At 57.7% G+C, this 20,827-nt stretch overlaps 1 protein-coding gene across 2 annotated transcripts in view; it reads right to left on the minus strand.

The window, feature by feature from the left end:
* Window positions 1-204: 204 nt before the first annotated feature.
* LOC111142826 (human immunodeficiency virus type I enhancer binding protein 3) overlaps window positions 205-20,827 on the minus strand; it is a 120,789-nt gene continuing 100,166 nt past the window's right edge. Inside the window, exons 5-8 of one of the 2 annotated variants that reach the window (XM_022496150.1) lie at window positions 17,786-17,961; window positions 11,415-11,501; window positions 6,055-6,968; window positions 205-5,043 (exon numbers count right to left, since the gene is read on the minus strand). In XM_022496150.1, coding sequence (XP_022351858.1) covers window positions 4,234-5,043; window positions 6,055-6,968; window positions 11,415-11,501; window positions 17,786-17,961 — 1,987 coding nt within the window. In that variant the 3' untranslated portion in view covers window positions 205-4,233. Of the gene's footprint in view, window positions 5,047-6,054; window positions 6,969-11,414; window positions 11,502-17,785; window positions 17,962-20,827 lie in introns of both variants that reach the window. The other variant, XM_022496149.1, reaches the window with a different exon arrangement.

Below are 20,827 nucleotides of genomic sequence, written 5' to 3' on the forward strand. Positions count from 1 at the left end.
AGACCCCCAGATCACAATGGTGATGTATCCAGTGCTTGCCAGGCCTGGAAGCCAGGGGCCCCACAAGGCCCAGGCTGTGTGTCTGGGGCCTGCTCACCTCCTCCTCTGGGCCTGATTAAGCAGCGCTCAAGACAGCAAGTGTCCCTCCAAGTCTGACCTTCTTCAACCCTCAGGAGAAACCAGGAGCCAGGCGAGCAGGGCTATGTTGGGATTTTCAAATTTATTCCAACGTGCTGTGTGTGTGTTTTTTTTTTTAAAAATATCCTCAGGCTGAACACTCAGCCGGAGCTGTAATAAAGGCAATTATTATACTTGTAAAAACCTCTCATTCACAGTACAGATGTAATTTACAACAAAGGTCACACACATCAATACTGAGCATTTTTTTCCTTTTGTACATCAGACTCTGTGCTTTAGACCTGCATGGGTTTTTTTGTTGAGTTTTTTTTTTTTTTTCTCTTTTGCACTGATAGATACCATACCAACATTGCAAGTTGCAGGTGTAGAAACTGGAGTTTAAATAAAATTACAGGCAAAACGACTCCCATCCCCATGTTGCTGCTGTACATATCTACAGGACAATTTTTGGAATGTATTGCCATTTAAGAACATAGAAACTCTCTACAGACAATTTCACATACAGAATACATACACCTTTTAGAAAAAAAAAGGCAAATATTTATCTTACAGAGCACATGTATCTTACATTTGCCTACACGTTTCCTTTTTCGATTTCTTTTCCTCTTCTTCTTCTTCTTCTTCTTTTTAAACGCTAGGTTTAGTAAAGTGATCATAAGTGCCGAAGCAGTTTTCTAACGGAAAGCAGACCGGAGCCACACCACAGAAGCAGAATTTGCGGGACTGGCCTTCGGGAACTTTCTCCCCCTGCTCAGGGCTGCAGATCTGTCTCCGAGGCAGGGCTTTTGCTTTAAGGAGGATTTTTTTTCCTGGAGAAAGGACTGGAGAGCAGTTCAGCTCAGATATATTGCTGGTTCCTATTCAGAAGGGCAGGGTGGAGAATGGAACGGGGCACCAGGGATCTGGAAGGTAATTCTTTCAGACTTTTTCCCCCCAGAGGGAGGCAGAGGGACTTCTGGGCCTGGAAGCTGGAGATGATGGAAAAGGGAGAGTAGCCAGTTTGCTGCTGTCCGCGTCCTGGAGGGGCTCTGCGGCTGGGCCAGAATGCAAGCCATGGGCAGGGGAGCTGGGGGTGGGGGGGGCCTGGGCGTGGTGCCTCGGAGAAGAGCAGGGTTAGTACCCAGAATGGCCCTGAGCTTGCTGAGTGTGGGGGGGCATCCTGGAGGGTAGGCCTGGGGGCTGAGTGTCTTGGAATTCCTAACAGAGGGTGAGGGCTGGCTGGGAGACCTTGGCAGCTTGGTTCTAGCCACACGGCCAAGAGCCAAGGACCAGCCGACACGTTTCCACAGAGCACCAACAGGTGTCTGTGACAGCCAATCAGCACTACTCTTGGTGCTGCCTCTGCTTAACAGGGACAGGAGCATGACACGAAAACTGCAAATGTGGGAGGGGTTGGGAGTGGGACAGGGTACCCTCGGGGAGGCATGGAGTGAGCGTCCTTTTCCGAACTATGGAGGCGTGTGTGTGTGTGCTGGGGCCTCTGTGCTTGGAGGAGCAGGGGCAGAGGATGGCAGGAGGGGTTAGCCCTTGCCCAGCGACATCTGTCCCAGGCTGGTGGCACTGATTTCGTCCCTCTGAGGATCGGTGTGGGGCAACAGCCCTTCAGCCAGATTCTGTTTGTGCATTATGTCCCTGTCATTGAGAAACGGATCTCTGGTGACTCCCGGTCCCTGTCCCCTCTGCTTATGCCTGTGGGCCTGAGTGGCTGCGAGGACTTGGCCACATTGACCATGACTGGGTCTCTCAGGGAGGAAATCTCAGTTGGCGGGCTATCCCAGAACAGGGGAATGACGCCCAGGAGAGCAGGGGTGTGTGCCTGGGGGGAGAGGCCTGACTACCCCAAGGTCAGGGGCTAGGCTTGGCTAGCAAAAATCCCCGTCTGCTACTTTGTAGGTCTGGGCTGGAAGATCTTGCCCAGAAAGGTTTCGAACCTGGGCTGAAGTGATGCCCTTTATCTAGCTCCTGGGCCCCAAGGCTAGAAGTGTCCACTGGTAGGGCTGAGAGGTGAGGGTGAGGGAAAGTGAGGGAAGCCTGGGCTGTAACCAGGGCCAGGCACCTTCCCATGTCCTGTGAGGCCAAAACAGGGCCAGTAGAGTCAAGGCTGGGCTTGCTGGTCTTCTCCCAGGGTGGCAGGAGCCCCGGACTCTGGGGCAGGCAGCTGAGCACGGCCAGCTGACCTCACCCCTCGCGCCCCGGAGCCCAGCAGACCCCCAAGGAGGCCCTTCCCCATTGTCCGGTTTGTGTCTTAACAAAACTTGGGGCTGGCCTGTCTACTCAACGGAGGCCAGGCAGGGAAAGGCCCTGAACTGGCAGAGAAGGGAATTAGAGGCTCAAACCCGTATCCTGTCTGTACAACTTCAGTCGCTCAGGAGGCCCCAGGCACAGGGTTCGCACAGCCTGGCGGAGGCCTGGGGACTGGCCAGGGACTTGGCTGCTCTGTAAGGCGGCTTCAGCACCTAGCCCGGGTGGGCCGGGGCCATCGTCCCTGTGGTTTCTCCCCCTCTGTAGAAATGAAAGAAAAGAAATTCTGGAAGGTTGGGAGAGAACCCGCCTCTCCCAGGGCAGGGTAAACATGAGTTCTCTATTTCAACTTGGGATTTTCCTTTCTGGTCATATTATTTCTCTTACAAAGCAGGTTTTTGCCCCCCAGCAAATACAGGGCAGTTTCTTGAGGGAGGAGACAAGGCTGAGGGAGGAGACGCTGCCTAGTACTGATTGCTTTGGAGAAGAATTCAGTTGCTTTAGGACAATTCTTCTAGGTCAAGAGAATCTGAGGAGGCTGGGAGAGGTACCAAATACCATCCTCTGTTGTGTGAGTGTCAGTGTGTGTGTGTGTGTGTGTGTGTGTAATTTTTCAAAGAGATTTAAGCCAACAAACAGGCCTGGGCAGTTCCCAGCAGTCATGGTTTTGGGTGCTTCCTGGGGGGTAGTGGAGGCTTGACAGTGTGTGGGGTGGGGATGAGGGGAGGAACCCAGTCCTGCTTTTGAAAAGAGGTCCAGAAACGGGTCCCTATACACTTACACTTCCAGTTCTGAGCACTAGAAAAGCTCAGCCATGGAAGAAATAGGGCCTTTTGAGCCCTAGGGACCAAACATGCAACGAAACCCAAGCCCTGGCCTCGGTAATGCAAGGCAATACACCTTGGATCTTGACCCCTAGGGTCTGGGCCCTGTCACTTTGGCCTTGTGGGTAGTTTCTAGAACAAGGGAGGCAGTCTGTAGCTGGGACCCCAAAGCAAGGCCCCATTTGGGTCCTCAGGAACCAGGACATGAACAGTCAGGGCTCCTTTTGCAGCTTAGGGGCTAGGGGTGGGGATAGAGGGGAGGGTTTGAGGGTGGGGGGCTGGGGGAATTTGTCAGGATGCCAGGATGGGTCCACAATTCAGGACACCTGGGTATCAGGGAGCCCTGGGGGAACCAGCAAGCTCCTACCTTCTGTCTGCTCCTCTCATCTGTGTTGAAATCCTAAGAAAGGTAACATTTTCCTCGGGAAAAAGAAAACTGGAGTTTTCTGAGAGGCTGAGTGGGGTCCCTCTGCCTTGGGCCACTGACCTTCTGCTGGCAGTGAGGGTGGCCGCTAGCTGGGGTGGAATGAAGTGGGAATAAATAGGAACCATGAACATCTGTACATAGGAGTGCTTGCTTTTACATTTAATTATATATTTTTAAAGGTTTTTTGTTCTTTTTTTCCTTTCTCCTTCAGCGCATCCCCCTCTCCCTCAGCATGTGGCCACCTCTTGCCAGCCCTGGGGGGTGGCTGCAGACCACAGTGGCCCAGGTTGAGGCCACACCTACACCCTTGCTCAAAAAAAAGCACAGAATATTCACAGCCTCAAACTCCTCGTGGTTTTTTTTTTTTTTTTTTATGTGTGCGTGTGTTTTGTTTGTTTCTTTTCAAGCAACAAAAGGTACAGAAAAAGGCACAGGAAACTGCATACGTGGGAAGATAGAACAGTTGGGTGCTGAGCAGAAGCTGTTTGGACAGACGGACAGATGGGAGAAGGAGCCCGTGAGAGCAAGATGATTCGAGGAAGTTGGCTGGAAATGTCTGTTGCTGAACACCGGAAGCCAGATGCTGAAGCAGTCGGAGAGAGGCTAAGTGCTTGGGGGGCCCCTGTCCTTGGGCTGGTGTGGAAGTGCCTCAGGCCCCCCACTTCCTGAGGGCTCGGGGGAGCCCTGACTGGTCCTGGGTTCCCCAGAGAGGTTCCTCCTCCGGGCTGGGAAGCGGGTGGAGGCCTCTGCCAGGCAGCCCACGGAACTGCTGCGGTCCAGGGGCGAGGCGGCGGAGGCCACGGGGTTGGCCAACGTGCGTGGTGACTCCAAGCGGGGGCTCCAGGACTCTGGCCTGCAGCCTTGGGGTAGCCGGGGCGAGGCCTCGGGCGGGGTGTGGGGGCTGTGGGTGGGCACGGACTCTGTGGGCACCTCAGCCACTCGGGGCTCCCAGTCAGGAGGTCTGCCCAGGCCCCCACTCGTCCTCTCCCTCTCCTTGGGGTAGTCCCTGCCCTCCAGCTCCGATGAGAGTGTGAATTTGGATACCTTAGCCACAGGGGACACGGAGGCTGACGAGCTCTCTGTGGGACTCCAGCGGCCTCGCTCCTGGGCCTCCCGGGCCCCTGTCAGGTCACTGCCATCTCCTGAGAAGCCACTGACCCAGGTGGCGGTGGGCCCTGGCAGCAGGGTGGGGTGGGCCCCCGGCCGGGCCTGCACCATCTGGATCCCGCCAATGGGAATCAGGGGGCACGGGGCACGGGTCAAGTGCTGGGAGTGCAGAGGGAGATGGCTGAAGATGTTCTCCTCTGTCCGGGCTGGGGTGTGGCCATGGAAGTCATGGGAGGCTGAGAAGGGTCGGGAAGAGGGAGGATGAGCAGGGCCTGGTGAGCAGGAGGGACTCCGGGATGCGGTCTTCTGCTGGGGTCAGAAGAGAAGACAGGGTAAGGCTAGGTGCTGGCACATGGAGACCCCCGCTGCCTAAAGATGAGGGGCGGGGGGCTCGCCCGAGATGACAGACAAGTCTTGGCTAAGCTAGGGCAGGAGCTGAGCTCCGACCCCCGGCCCATGGTGCCACCCTGTCCCCAGCCCTGCAGTGATCGTGAGCACACGAGTCCCCACGGTCTTCATGCCTCAGGCCAGCACAGCTGACCCTCTGGCTCGATCCTGCTGCCTCTCCTGTTCCTGGCATGGTCTTGACCCAACTCTACCCTTGGAAATGAGCTCCCACTCCAGGCTCTTTACACTCTCCCACCATCAGCAATGATAATGTGACACCAAGAGGGAAGATTCCCAGCCTGTGCTCCTCCAGGAGCCTAAGCCTCTGAGCAATGGTGTCAATGCTGCTGGTAGGGGACGGTGGCATGGGGTTATGACAATAAGGCAACAGAAGAGGCACTAGGAGGTAAAGGTAAGCTGACGGGGATAGAGTTGGCGGTGACGGGAGGGTGCTGGGCTGCCGACGTGGGAATGCGGACGGAGATGACCCGGCGGTGGCCGGCGCTTATTAGCTTAGTAATGGTGGAGATGGCGCTGGGGGCGGGGACAGGGAGGGTGCTGATGGACAGTGATGGTTTGGCAAGGATGGCATTGGTTGTGGTGTCCCTGAGGCTGCTGGTGACAGGGCTGTTGGGGAGGTGGGGTTGGGGGGCTGGGAGGGGAATGGCACAAGCCTTTCTGCCTGCATTCAAGACCAGCCCCAGTGTCCACACTCTGCTGCTTCCAAGGCTACACTGGCTGGCTCTGGGGGCCCCCGTGGGGTGCCTGTCATAGGAGGCACCCCACAAACTTCTGCTCTGTTAGCAATCACCCAGCTGGCCGGGCTGTGAAGCTGCAGGTCTGATGCCTCAAGGATGAGTGCACTGTGCCCCCCCATCCCCCCTACCCATCAGGGATGAGCAGCCCAGCCACTCGGGGGCAGGAACTCACCCACGTGGAGGTGTAGGTCTCGGGGCTTCTGCCAAGAAGCTTGTGAGGTAGAGGCACGGGCGGGTAGAGAGCCCGCGGGGCCAGCCCCGAGCCTGGGCCGCTTTCGCCTCCTGAGGGGCTGCCCGGCCCAGCCAAGGCCCACTTCCCTGGCAGTGCCGACCGTGGCGGTGACTCGGCCTGGCCCGGGGACCGTCTCCTGGTGGGTGAGTGTCTGGGGGGGCCCGGGTCCGGGGCCCCCTTGCGTTCGGGGGGCGGATGCGCTCGAGAGGGCAGTTCCCTTCCCAGGGGGTGGGGGGTGAGAGGAGATTTCTCGAGTCTTGGAGACCCACAAGGGAGAGGGCCCGTTGGGGGGCCAGGCGGGCTTGGGGTGGAGGCCTGTGGCTCTCGGGCCGGTGAGTGTCGCTGGGGAGACGAGTCGCTTTTGGTTAGTGAGTGTTTGTGGGTCAGTGGTGGGCGGCTGCCTGCGTCTTTGCTTGGGGACCACGGCCTTCTTGGGGACACAGCCTTGGAGCTCAGGGCTGAGCCTGTGTCCTTCTCCACTGGGCCTGGAGGGGCCGGTCCCAGCCGGGGGAGGCACGGGGTGCTGAGGCAGGACTTGGAGCCACTGCCGGCTGCCAAGAGCTCCGCTTCCAACCCCGAGCTGCCCCGCGTGGCCTGGCTGCCCGAGGTGGCATCGGGGGGCTCAGGGCCCGGACCGGGGGAGGAGTCTGCCGGCAGCGGGGCCAGTGGGCCAGGTGGGGGTGCCTCCGAGGCCGGTCCCGATGGCTCATCCTGGCTCTCCTCTTCGTCCTCATCCTCGTCTTCGTCCAGGTCTGAGTCCGAGTCCGAGTCCTCCAGGTCTGAAAACTGGTGCTCCACCACGGCCTCTGAGCCCTCTCGCCCTTCTGAGTCCTGGAACGGGTCATCACTGGTTCCTGAGGGGTGGACACAGGAGGCCCCGGGGTCACAGCCGGCCCCACGTGCCGCCGCCCTCTATGCCCCTGTCCTTGTTTGCAAACCAGGCCTGATAGCTGTGGCCATGGTCCAAGCTTGTGGAGAGAATGGGGGCCACAACACCTATGGGAACACTATGTAAAGAATCCCAGAGAACAATAGTTAAACCTTGTAACTACCCTGGGCCAGGTTCCTTCTAAGACCTTCACGTGTGTTAATTCATCTAATTCTCCAATGCTCCGAGAGGTCCCACTGGTCTTATCTTCATGTTACCGATGAGGGAACCAAGGTAAGATTAAGTAGCTTGCTCAAGTAAGATAAGTCCCAGGGCTGGGACTGAACTGTAGCAAAAGAGACAAACCTTTCTGTTGGTTTGTCTCTTCACTAGGATTTCAGGACGGGATCCCCTCTGAGCCCATGCAGTCACCTTGCTGTACTGTCTTCTCCCCTTTTGTCAAACGAATGTGATACTCTCACCTCCTTCACAGGCTTGGCCAGGAGGAATAACCACATGGGGCACAGAGAAATGGCTCAAATAATTATGGCCACTCAATACGTTCATGAAGAAATCTAGTATTCTGGGACCCAGCAGCCAGGTTGGCTGGTCCAGCAGCACCGGCCATGGTCAATCTAAACACACACCTGCCACCCCGGCCAGGCTGCTGCTGGCTGGCCCAGTAGCATCGGGCAGGTGGCAGGTCCTGGCCTCTGGGAGGGGGAGGGGTGGCTAAGCTGGCCTCAGACCGCACAGCAGGGTCCCCTCCCAGCTGCTCTTGTCCAGAGGATGTGTTGCCCTTGGAGAACTCCGGCTGCTCCCAGTGAGGAGGGAACGGACTTCTGGAATACTTTCAGGGCTGGCTGCTGGTGGGGCAGCCCCAACCAGCCAGGTCACTTCTAACATGACACCAATCCCGTGTGGGCATCCCTGAGATGGGCACCAGTCAGGACTCTGGGGAGAGCTCTGCTGACATCTGGCCCACTGGTCAGGCTCCTGAGGGTTTGGGTCATGCCGGCCCCTCTCCGCGCTCATCATCAGCACCCATACCACCACCAACCAAGAGAGCTGGACACACAAGCTGACTTGACCATGGCCGGGCTTCCAAACTCCACCACACCCCAGCAGCCCTGGGGCTGGAAAGCCTGGTGTTCCTGCTTCTGAATAGCTCAGCATGCAGTGGTAAGAAGCCTGAAGTGGATGCTGGTGGGTCAAAAACCATGGGAACTGGGGTTGGTAGATGAAGGGCAGGTCAAGGGACCAAGGGCAGGGTCTCCTGACCACCAGGAGCAAAGGGGAAGGCAGGAGGGATGCGGTGGGGGGGGTATGCAAAACACAGAGTTGCAGTGCCCCAGGCCCTGCCTCAGACCTGATTTCAGACCCAGCAGTTCACCTCACCTCACCCCTCATTTACATATGGGGAAATCCAGGCCCAGAGGGGGCAAGGGCTTCCTCCCCAAGATCAGCCAGGGAGCACTGGCTGAGTCAGGACTAAGGTTTATAACCCTTGCATTATTACTCTGCCAGTATAAAATGATATTTATGCACCAAGAAGCAGGAAATGGTCTGGGTTTGGATCCCAGCTTTACCATTCCTAGCTGTGTGGTGTGCAATTGACTTTCTCCGTGTTCAGTTTCCTCATCTGTAAAATGGGGTAAGAGCAGTAAAAGTGACCTGATGAAGCTGGTAGGAGGATCATGAGGGTCTGACACATAGTAAGTACCCAATACAACTTAGCAAATACCTCAAGTACCCCAAAATGCCAAGCAGATGGTCAGCCTTGCAAGCATCTCACATTTGATGGTCAGAAGGGTAGTTCTACTTGTGAGAGAGAGTCAAGACCAGTGTCCCCTGATATCCAGCAGGGATATCTTTACGAATGAGGAAGTAGAGGCCCAGAGTGGCCTGCCCTAGGTACCTAGGGTAGGAATGATGGAAGCCAAGGGTCCCCTGTCTAGAATGGGGTTCTCCAGACCCCCTGCATCTGGGCTCCTGCAGGACTGTGTAAGATGCCCTTGCCTCGGGGGCCCATCCCCAGTGCCCCTCATGGAGCTGCCAGTCCACTGCTGGCATTGCCAGCAAGCCTCCATCCACAAAGCCCAGCCCACTTCAGGCCAGGGACCTAGGAGGAGATGCAGAATGAAGCCTGCGAGGGTGCCGAGGGAGTCTGGCCACACGGTGGCACTGGTGCCCAACCTCCTCCTGTCGGGGGCGGGGCTTTGTGGGGGGGAACCTTGGCCACAGGGAAGCAGTGGTTCCTAGGCTGTGTTCCCAAGCACCACTTGGCATCTAGCAGACAGGCTCCTCCCAGAACCTTCCTCATCATCACGGGAAGGGGAGACTCCGTCCTTCCAGTTTCTTAAGCCATAAACCTCGGATTCATTCTTGGCTCCTTTTCTCTCATGCCACCACCATCCCCCCTCGTGGTAGCAAAACCTGTCGGCTCCACCTGTGGAATGTTTCCAGAACCCTACCACTTCTCCCCACCTCCACCTAGTCCAAGCCAATGTGTGCTCGGCCTGACAGCTGCCTCCAGCCACTCCCTGTCTTGACCGTCCTCTGCACACAGAGTCACTGAGAGTTGGGGGACATTACTCCACCGCACAGCCCAGCCCATCCCTTGACCTTCATGGCCCTGTTCTCTGAGTTCATCCCCCGGACCCCGCTTGGGTCCTCAGGAGCTCTGTACCTTCTGTTCCCTTTGGGGGAGAGCCCTTCCCCAGACCCCCATCCCTGCCCCGCCGACTTCCTGACCACTCCCTTCACGTTCTCTGCTCACACCTGCCAGAGCAAACCCTTCCCACATCTCCCAGCCCCTCACACGCATCTTTGCTTCCTACTCATTGACCCTGTCCTATTCCGCATTTGTTTGCTGCCCTGCTCCCTTCGAGAATGTAAGCTTTCAGAATAAAACATACAGTTTTATTCACTGTGGGATCTCCAGCAGCTTGAATAGGGCCTGGGATAGAGCCGGTGTTCAGTAGTTACTTCTAGAATAAATGTGCTGATTTTATCCTCAAATGAGGTGGGTATGGTTATCCTTTTTTGCCTCATTGGGAAACTGAGATTGGGAGAGGGTCAGGGACCAGCTCTGGGCCCCTCAGTGGACCCTCGGTGCATGCCAGTGGCAACCTCCCTGGGCAGGCTCTGCGCTCAGGCTCTGGCTCCCCCAGGTCCAGCCCAGCAGGCTGGTGTACAGTCAGCATTTTTGTGTGACCTTGAGCAGCTGCCTCTACCTATCTGAGCTTTAATTTCCTCAACTGAAAACGGGGTCACACAAGTTCCTACCACTCACTATGAGGACTCAGTGAGACAACAGGTGTAAATGGCCTAATGTACATTCTAGATAAGCACGGTGGCGCCCCCCCCATTCTCATTTTGGTGGAAACAGCCCCAAGTTCACCGTGTTTAGTGCAGTAAAGGTGATGTAGTATGCCTAAAAGGAAATGTGCTTTACCTCTTCTGAAAGACTGTAAATGGGTCTTGAAATCGGAAAAATAAAGACACGCGTGCATGCGCACATGTGCGCGCGCGCGCGCGCACACACACACACACACACACACACATCCTCTTTGTCACACTCTAAATCCTGATACTGATTTTAGGGAATCTGGTCAAAGGGTTGCTGCATACAGGGGAATGCCCCTGGCCTCCCTGACTCCCTTTGCCGGGGTGGGGAGGGGGAGACACTGCTGTCCACCTGCCGAAGTCCTTCTGGCCTCCTCCCTGGATGCCGTGGCTGCCCAGGGCCTTTGACCCCCACACCCTCCTCTGTTGGTTTTTTTTCAGAAGTAGGTTCTAATGTGCCTCTTGCTGATGTAGTACTTTGGCCAGGGTGCGGATCTGGGGCTGTGGGATTTGATGGGGAGGTGACAAGGGGCTGTCAGGTCTGGCTTTGGCTCTCTCGATAGCTTCCCAAGTTCTAAAAGACCCAGGTGTCAGGCTCAGGCCTGGAGTGTGGAGGTGGGGGGCGTCTGTGGAGCGTAGGTACCCCCACCCCCTGCATCACTGTGAGGATTTATGAGATAATCCCCAGGTTTACAACCCGTCGGACACATAGTAGGTGCTCAGTCAATGTTGACTGCAATCACTCATGTGCTAGTGTATGCACCACACGTGGGCTGAGCACCTGCGAGGCGTCAGGCACACCGCCTCCTTGCTTGACCACAATGCATGCTCAGTGTGACACAGCACGTGGACTCGAAGTGTATGGAGAGGAGGGGGCGGTCCCTCTGAATTTGACCTTTATCTCCCGGTAGATGGGAACCCTGGTTGTTGGGGAGGGCCCAAAAGTGGGAGAGGAGACAGCAGGGAGAGGACAGAAGGAAGGGGAGGGCAAGGGGGAGAGGGGGTGAGGGGGAGGAGCAGGCAGAGGAAGGAGGGGAGACGTGAGGAGGGCAGAGGGGGTAAGAGGGAGTTGGCAGTCCGGTACCTTCTTCGGCTTCCAGCTCCTCAAGCACCCCTGTCTCTTGGCACTTTTTGCTGTGGGCCTTCGACTTCATGTGCTTAGTCAGATTCCCTGGAAAGAAATGAGAATGGACTCAGGCTCTTGGCCGCAGGGCAGGGGGACAGCGAAGGCCGGGGGCTCGCTGATGCAGTGCCCGGTGGGCAGGCTGTGGCTTCGAAGACCCGTCAGGGCCCCGCCGTCTGCAGGGGCTGAGCAGGGGAGCCGGGACATCCCTGCGCCTGGGTGCTCAGGCTGGGATGTGTCCCACAGCCATAGTTTAGGACCGTGCTCAGGAGCTGGGGGAGGGAGGGAGGGGAGCGGGCTGGGAGACGGCAGAGGGTGTAATGAGGAAGTGAGATGCTGGTTAACAAACAAACAGAAATTAAAAAGACAACTCATGTGGAATAGGTTTTCCTGCTTTGGGTTTAACTCGGGCCCCAGGAGCTAGTGACCCTCATGGAGCAGGATTTCTGGCCTTCTCAGATGCTGGGATGCCCGGAGGGGCCCTGTGAACCGATGTGCTGGGTGGGTACTAAAGATGCCCTTCTGACTGAGGCCATGAGTGGGGCACCCCACAGGGTTTGGGAGAACTACCAGGACAAAGTTACTGTTAGAAATGGAGAAAGAGCAGAAGGTATAGGGAAGTCTGCAGGACAGAGACCTTGAGCAACAAAGCCTTCCTTAGAGAAGTCATGGCCCGGGCCTCTCTTTCTCCCAGGTCACTGTGCCATGCAGACAAAGGCAGGGAGGGCTGGGCAAAGCTTCTGCCCACTCCATCCCTGCCTCTGCCCTAAGCCGTCCATCCAGCCCCACAGCTGTGGGCAGGGGCAGCAGTTCTGTGGGATCGGGGAAAAGGTAGTGATACCTCTGTTCTCCCCCAGGCGTGCACAGCACATCACAGATCACAAACCTCTGTGGGCAGGAGCACTGGGGAAGGAGAGGCAGAGCACCCCAGTCTGCCCCAGAAGGATGCAGGCCAGAAGCCTCAGGATGCTCCTCTGAGCTCAGCAGCCACCTCTAAATGGTGATGGTCTCACCGTAGCTGGCAGATTGCTACATTCGCCCAAGATCATTCATATAACAATCGTCAGTGTCCCGAGTCAGGTGCTCTGTCTCACTGAACTTATTAATTGGCAAGTTTGAATAGATGGTTGGAAGAGAACAGAATGGACACTTGAACAGATGCAGAGCGACCGGTGGGTGGATGGATGGACGGACAGACGGGTTAGTGGGTAAGATGAAAAATGGGGTGAAGGAAGAAGGGGAAGAATGCGGACAGACGGACAGGACACTGGATGATTAGATGAGCAGATAGAGAGACAGATGGGGAATAGATGGTTAGATAAAAAAAAATAAATGGAAGGGTAGTTGGGAAAATGGGCTAATAAACAGGTGGGAGGCTGGAGAACTGGAGAGGAGAGTGAGGCAGGGGTGAATGGGAGAGTGGCTTGTTGGCTTGCAAGGGTGAGCGGTTATGTGCAGGAGGGGCAGACAGGAGGGAAAAAGACTGGGCAGGTGGATGGAAGGATGGATTGGTGGGATGACAGATGTGAGAACGGGAGGAACAGACAGAATGAGAGAATAAATGGAAAGCTATATGTTAGGAAGAAAAACTAGGAGATGGCAGAAATGGATAGACAGGAGGACAGATGGATGGATGGGTGGGTGGGTAGGCGAAATAGAAGAGAGTTTGTGGGTGAGCCAAAGGGTGCTTCTTAATCATTCCGAGAATTTTAAGGAATCTATAGGGTTTTGCTGAGAAGGCAATGGGAACCTCAACCCGGGATTCCCTAGGATACGCAGGTCAAGGGCAGTGGGGATGGAAGGGGACTTCTTTCTTCTTTCTTCCCTTACTCCTAGTCTGTGACTGTACCCTTCCCCACTCAGAGTCTCCTCCTATAGCCAGACAGAAACCTGGATCTTTTACTCCTGGCCAAAGGGAAAGCAGAGTCATAACTTCAAGAGGCATATTGGAGCCAGAGGGTCCCCAGAGGTCCCTATCTAACACTGGGGGCCTCTGCCCTCCCTGTCATGACCAAGTAAGCCCTGAGTAGGATGTCGAGGGCTAGTGAAGGCAGCTGGGGTCTTCCAGGGGCCCAAGATATCCATGGTCTCCTGAGGTTCTGGGACTGGCCCACTGTCCCCAGACCACAGAGGACTGCACACACTGCCATCCTGGGCTAGGACACTATTCATCATGCATGTTCCATCGGGAAGGTTTAGGTCTCTTTTCAACCAAGGTAGGTACCGAGCACACAACGGGTGCACAGTCACCACACGGGGGCAATTGCTCTCCTCACCACTGAAGCAAAGGGTTGGAAGGAACCTCCCAGACCTTGTAACCCAAGTGCCACCGGGCCCCAGGCGGGGGAGGGTGGCTTCTTGTTTCTGCTCTAACTTGGGGCCGTGATGCTGTTGGACATGATCACTGACTGTCTCAGCTGCTGGGACGCCACGGGAGGGCTCCTATGGACCAGCACTGTGACCCCCCAGCAGGTGGGTTAGTACAGCTAACCCCGTCTAGAAGCATGTTCCGGGGCTTCAGGGGTCTTGCTCGCCGCACGCTGGCAGAATCGACCCAGGCTGACCCGGGAGCTTGCCAGCGTTGGGTCTGAGTTTGGGCCCCGTCGCTGGCTAGCTGTGTGCTCTCGGGCAGGCTTCTTAACCTTCTGAGCTCCCCCAGCAACTCTGAAGTCACACCTACCTCTCGGGGGTGCTGGGAGGAGCTGACGCTCACCTTGTGGGACCCCCTTCCCTCCTGAGCCAGAAACCCATCCCCGCCCGCGTGACCACCCCTCCAGACTAGGTGCCAGGGATTCTGCCACAGGCCATGCTGGTCATGGGGGACAGGAGGCGAATGGCTTCACCCTCTGGTCTGGGCTCAGGGGCTCCCAGGAGAAGGTGCTGGTGGCCCCTGGAGGTTGCAGGGAGGAGTCGGGGAGTCTGAGGGGACTCTGCCAGGACAGGCCGTTTGGTGTGGGTGACAGGAGACGAGGCTGTCTCAGCAGCCCTGAGTGTCACCTGGTGCCCTCCCTGACCTCCCTTCCCTGGGGCTCTTCTGTGAATGCAGGGAGGTGTACCCCATGGCGGCAGGCATCTTTTCTCAGCTCAGACACCCCTTCTCTGTCGAGGGGCAGAGCCTCAGGTAGCCAGGCCGAGTCCACAGCTTCTCACGGTCGTCCCAGCCCCCACCCAAAGATCCTCAGTCCTGGAATGAAGGAGGAAAGGCAAGCGGATGGAAAATGATGCGTGTCTGGAAGAGAGGTGGGACCCTTGCCGAGGGCACTGGCCAACGGCTCTGCCTCATTCAGCTTTGACCCCTCGCCCTCCTTTGGCCCCCGCAGGCCTGACAGACTGACGCCTGCCCACAGCTGTCATCGCTGTCCCCTGCGGCGACCGGCGCAAGGGCCTGTACGTGGCACAGCCACCCCACCCGCGTCTGGGAACCATCTGAGAAGAGGAAAGGGGCCGCCCACACCTCCACAGGGACATCGTGGCAGCCTTTCCCACACGACCCCCTGAGACGCCTCTGCTCCCGCCCAGGAGTCCAAGCTGCCGCCGCAATGTCTGACACGGAGACAGAGACACAGACAGGCAGACAGAGACAGACAGGAAGGGCTCCCGGGCCTGGGCGCAGCCGGGTGGTGGTGGGGGGCGTCCCGAGGACCACCGGGCCCAGCCGGAGCCCAAGGGTAAGAGGGGAGGGAGGGCACGGCAGCCTGAAGGAAGCCGAGAGCCTTAGAGGAGGTGCCGGAGGTTCCCGAGTGATGGCTGAAGGCCCACCCCTCCGGGAAGACACTAGGCCCTGGAAGAACAGGAGCGTCAGCGTCCCGCTGCTTCCCTCAGTCCCTGTGCGCAGAGACAGCCAAGAGCAAAAGCTTCCTCTGCTGCAGCTGCCCGCCACCCACCCCGACCGGCCCCTCTCTGCAGTCACAGTCAGAGAGGCCTCCATTTCAGATCCGCTTCCTGCTTTGGCTCTGAAGGTGTGGTCTTCCAGAAGCCTCTATGAGCATTTGAAGAGAGCTCGGAATGCTCCCTGATCACTAGCTGGGAACCGACCCTCCTGGGCCTGGCCTGCAGGCAGTGTAGGCGAGCCTGCACACCCAGGACTCCACGGCCCGGGGCGTGCGGAGTGTCTGCTGCCCCTCTGCTCAGGTTATGTCCTCCAGCCCCTCCGGGGCTCCATGCCAGTCCAGAGGGACCCAGGAAGGGACTGCGGACAGGCTTGGCATGGCCTCCAGTGGAAAGAGCTCTGGAAAAGAGATGTTCGTGCCAGGGACCAGACCTTTTCTCTCCAAAAAGGCAGGGGAAGCTGAAAGGGACTGTCTTTGGAGAGAGTGCTCTGGGTGGGAACCTAGATGGGTTTTTCTAGTCTCACATGGCAGGGGGAAGGCTCCCCAAGATGGTCCTCTGAGTGCTGGGCCCAGGTGAGCTCTGGGTAACCCTGCGCTGGGATGTACTCTTAGGACCGGGGTCTTCAAGCTGAGAGCAGAACGGGCTGGTCCCTGAACAGCCTGGAAACAGGGGCAGCCGCAGTGACCCACTCTGGAGGCCACCTGATAGGCCGCCCGAGTTTGCCACTCCTTCCAGAGAAGGAGGATCTGCTCACTGAGAGGAAGATGATGGGGGTAATGCCCTGAGGTGGGGGTCCTGGGTTCACATTACAGCTCTAGTGTTAACAGTCACTTGATTTGCGTGGACCGGCTTTCTTCAACTTCAAGGGTGTTTTGGACAAGTGGCTTTTTATTCTGTTACTAAATTATCAGTCAACTATTTCTATCTCTCTTCCTCCATAAAGTTCCACTGGCCGCCTAAGGCCAGAGGGAGTGGGGCTGTAGGGGACACAGCGGGGACAAAGCCTACATCCAGGGCCAAGGCACGCTGGGTTGTGCTGCCTTGGACATAGCAGGACTCTGGGGCTAGACGCACCCATGATGTGGGGAGGCCAGGTACCAGGCCTACCTGTCCTCTCTGGAGACCCTCTGGAACATTGTTTATGAGACGCCAAGGGAGAAGAAGATTGGAGAAAGAAAGTGGGAGAGAGGGCGCCTCCATGCCACCCAAAATGTAGGTGGGAAAGTTTGAGGCCCCCTGAGAAGGACGGCCAGAGGACAGAGGAGGGCAGGGGTCGGTGAACGGGGTTAGGCGAGCAGAGATGGAGTCCGGACAGAGAGGGTCTGGGAGCCAGGAGATGTGGTAAGCTGCCCCCGGATCCAGTCCAGAGAGAGCCAAGGGGGCCAGCAAGAGGAAGAGGAAGGGAGAAAGGCTGGTGAACTCTGCAGGGCTTGGTCTGGCCTCTCTGGCTGGGAGCAGCTTGACCAACAGAAGAAAGATCAACCAGGGCACAGATGAATCTGCTCTCAGGTTCTGTCTGTGGAAACACCACACGGCTCCAGTGGGGGCCAACATGGAGGCCCCCCCCCCAATTGCTCAAAGGAGGAGACAGGGCCCTCATGCCCAAATCCTTACCCAAGAATCTGCAAAGCACCAGAGGCTGAAGCCATCACGGGGGTCAAGAGCCCCAGCCCTTCCTCGGCTTCACCTCTGTCCCTCCGCTCAGCTACCAGGAAGCGATGCGTAAGCCACCACGTCTTCCCTGCCTGGCCTGCGGGAACCGCGCAGGTAGGAGCCTGGTCCAAGTCCCAGGGACTCGGCCCCGCTTGTTCACCTGAGGGTCCGGGCAGCTGCAGCGGGACACTTCTTCCTTTCTCAGGTGACAGCCAGAGCCTGTGCTGAGCCTGCCTTGGGGCGTGGCCGGGGCCCCAGATCGGGGCCACCAGCCAGGGCAGGGGGGAGGTGAGCGGGCCTGGGCTGAGAGCTGCAGAGTGGCCGGGTGGGTGGGCGTGAACATGGTCTGAGGGGTGAGGCGGGTGGAGGCAGGGGCGAGGTCTGCCATGAGAAGTGACCATGCGAGTGTTCTACGTGGCTCGGAGTGGAATGGAGTTCCGAACGCAAGAGTGGTGGTGACAAGTGTGGATGCTGGAGCTCCCCGGCTGGGTGGATCGAGGGCAAAGGAGACATGCAGCAGGACAGGGGTGAGGAGAGAAAATCAAAACCAGGAACTGTGTGCAAGAGCGCCACCTGGCGGCCGGGGAAGCAGGCAGGCGGAGGGGCTGTGTGGGGTCCAAGAGGACAGGCTGGGGCAGCTGGGGGGGGTCGGCGGGTGGGGGGGGTGCCACGGCCCCTTCTGGAGCAGGCTGCACAGCTGGCCGCTGGGGAGCACGGGCAGTGGGGGGACAGGGAGGGGCCCAGGCCCCAGGAAGAGTGGGTCTGGGCCTCTGAGCTCTGAGCTAGGGCTCCCAGAGGGGAGCTCCCTACAGTGGGCCGGGGCAGTGCTCCAGCTGACTGTCTCTTACCTTTGGTTTTAAAAGCAAAGTGACAGTGCTTGCACACATAGGGCCGGACGTCAGTGTGGGTGCGGATGTGTTTCTTCAGCATGCTGGGCTTCTTGCAGCGAATTCCACACTCCTCACAAACATATTTCCCTCGGCCGCGGCCTCGCACATATACATACTCTTCGTTTGATTTGTACCTATGAGCAACAGGCGTCATGGTAAAGGAGAAAAAAAAAGGAGGAGAAGAGGCTGGTTCCCACCTCAGAAGACGCACACACTTCCTAGGTATACCTCCAGCCCTTCACGGATACTGGGCGAGAAGGACGTGGACCAGAGAGAACCTCGTGGGGGCAGGGGGCAGGGAGTCGCCCTGGGGATCCGCCACGGACCCCTTGCACCTGCCGTGCCCTCAGCCGCATACGACTGCCCTCTCTCTTCCCTCCAGAGGCAGCAGGCCCTGTGTTTCCTGCCAGGAAGGGAAGCCACAGGTTCACGGAGCGCCTCTGTCCCAGAGCCAGCCTTGGCCTCAGGCTCTGCCTGCAAAAGACGGCCCCTCTGGGCCAGCAGAATCACAACGCAAGTGAGGGAAGGTGACAACCATGCTCCAGCGGCTCCAGGGGCTACCATTTGCCGAGGGCTCCCTCTGGGCCCACACTTTACACAAATTACATCACAACCGTGAGCACGAGCTCTTAAGAGCCTAAGGCTCAAAGTCCCGCAGCCAGAAAGGTATGGACCTAGGATCTGAACCTGCCTGCTCCAAAGCCTGCCCATCTCCCAGGAGCGGCAACAAGTGCTAAAACAGCCCGTTTGGAAGCCGCCTGGACAGCGGGGTGACAAGAGGTATGCGGGACCGCTGTCGCGTCCCTGTTTGGAGAGTCAGAAACCAAGAGTCCTGCGCGCTCTCCCCGACCATATCTCCCGATGAGCTGTAAAGCTCTCAGGACCCAGATACCAATCACCTTGCTCCCAGGGACCCTCCCGGGTCACCGCGTCAGGGCCCAAAGCTTTCCTAGGGTAGCTCCTGGGACAGCCAGCCCACCTGCCAGGCCTCAGAGCCACCAGGGCTCTTGGACCTGAACCAGAATGGTTTTATTTCTACCAAGAAGGAAGCCCACAAGGCTCACACGCTACGATCCTTACAGAACGCCTCATTGTCCCTGATGCTACAGCCGCGCCCATCTCCCCATGGAGGCAGGAAAGGCTCTGCTGGGACCGGGAGGGTGGTTCCTGGTGGGATTCCAGGACAAGAGCCTTCCGATGCATGAGGCCGGTGGGAGGGGGGTCTGACGGCACGGACACCTTAGGGGAGGTGCGGCCTCGGCCCACTGAACATGCCCCCCAGCACCCAGCAAGGGGCCTGCCTGTGCCCCACACTCAGGCTACACAATAGGTCCTGGCCCAGTGGTCTTGGCTCTCAAACTCGGGGCAGGCACAGGGGGCAGGGAGGTGGCCGGGAGAATGTGAGGCAGTGGGAACAGCAGCTGGGACTCAGTCCTGCTCTGCAGGAACCATCAGCTTCTGGCTGAGAGGATGTCACAGGATGACCTGAAAGAGGGGACTCTATGGGAGGACGTCAGCAGGCAGCGGCGGAGTGATCACACACACACACACACACACACACACACACACACAATATGCACACGCACACTCACACCTACCACCTCCCCACACTCACACACACGCTCTCACACATGCACTGCTCTCCACGAGTCCCTGAGGGCCCTGGTATTTGTCAGCTCCCTTGGCCAACCAGTGCCTCTCCTGTTGTCTGAAACCACCTTCCCTCCTTAGAGGCCCTGACTGGCTGGTGGTGGGACCCTGTTCTCCGGGGAGGGGCCAACTTTCACCTGGTCCAGGGCGAAGTGACATCTTGTGTTCAAGGGGAGGAAGGGAGGGCTGTGGGGGTGGTGGGGAGAGATGATTCTTATCACTTTTATGAAGAACCCCCTATGGGCAAGCCCGGGAGACCCGTCTCCGAGGGACAACAGTTCATCCTCACGCAGCAGGATGCCTCAGGGCCACCAGGGACCCAAACCACACCCTGATTTTAACTCCTGTGTCCCTCTATGGCCCCCCAGAAACCAGTCTAAGATGGAGCAGGCGCCCTTTTCCCAGCCGGAGAAGAAAGAAGTGAGAATGGCTTGGTTTCTTCTTGGCACTGGAGGCTGTGCCAACTGGATCCTAACCTCCACTCGGCCCTGCCCGGCGGGTCCATGATACCCCCTCCCCTCCAACATCCAATGACAGAGGCGTCCCTTGGTGCTCCCTGGCCCTCCCCCCAGCTGCTGTGCTGGGCATTGTAAGCTAGGCCCACCGCCACTCTGACTCTCCTGTATCTGGCCCCTGCCCTATGCTCGAGCCAATCAGTGTCAGTACTAGAGTCTGTGACCTGTGGCTGCTCTCAGACCCCCCAGTTCTTCCCCCACAGCAAGCTTAGACCATAAGTGGTCTTCCCTGGCTCACGCTTGCATGTGTGCAGAAAGGCACACGTGTGCACGCACATGCACATAGAAAAAACTCTGTTTGAACTCTCGAGGGTTGTGCCTTGACTTGGGTGCCTTGGCCATGGAAGGTGTGTATAGCCTGCTGGGGAGCATAAGGGGGTTTGGAGGGGCCAGAGAGGATGGTGAGAGATGGAGGTAGGAAGGGGGAACTCCAGGCAGGGACCAGAAACAAAGGCAAGAGGGATTAAAAGGCCTGATGGACTTGGTGGGGAGAGCAGATGAGGTGGGATGGGCAGGACGGACGGGATCACCATCCCCATCAGCCCTGAACGCCACGCTAAGAAGTTTAGACTTGATCAAAGATAAAGGCTCAGAGAAAAGATGCTTCCCTGGCACCAAGAGGAATGGTATGGAGGGGGAAGAGACTTCGAGTCCCCACAAGAAGCGTGTGTTTTAGGACGGGGGGCTATCAGATGGGGGAAGGGTCACAATGAGGCAGAAACCAAGATCAAAGTATTCAATGTGGCTGGCTCAAGTGATACCACCCGTGGGTGTGGAGGGGAGCGATGCAGGACCCCAGGCCTTTGCTGAGAGTGAGATGCCCATGAGGAAGATG

This window comes from Enhydra lutris, unplaced genomic scaffold (genome assembly GCF_002288905.1).
Source record: "Enhydra lutris kenyoni isolate GAN:26980312 unplaced genomic scaffold, ASM228890v2 scaffoldscaffold9, whole genome shotgun sequence".
Taxonomy (NCBI): domain Eukaryota; kingdom Metazoa; phylum Chordata; class Mammalia; order Carnivora; family Mustelidae; genus Enhydra; species Enhydra lutris.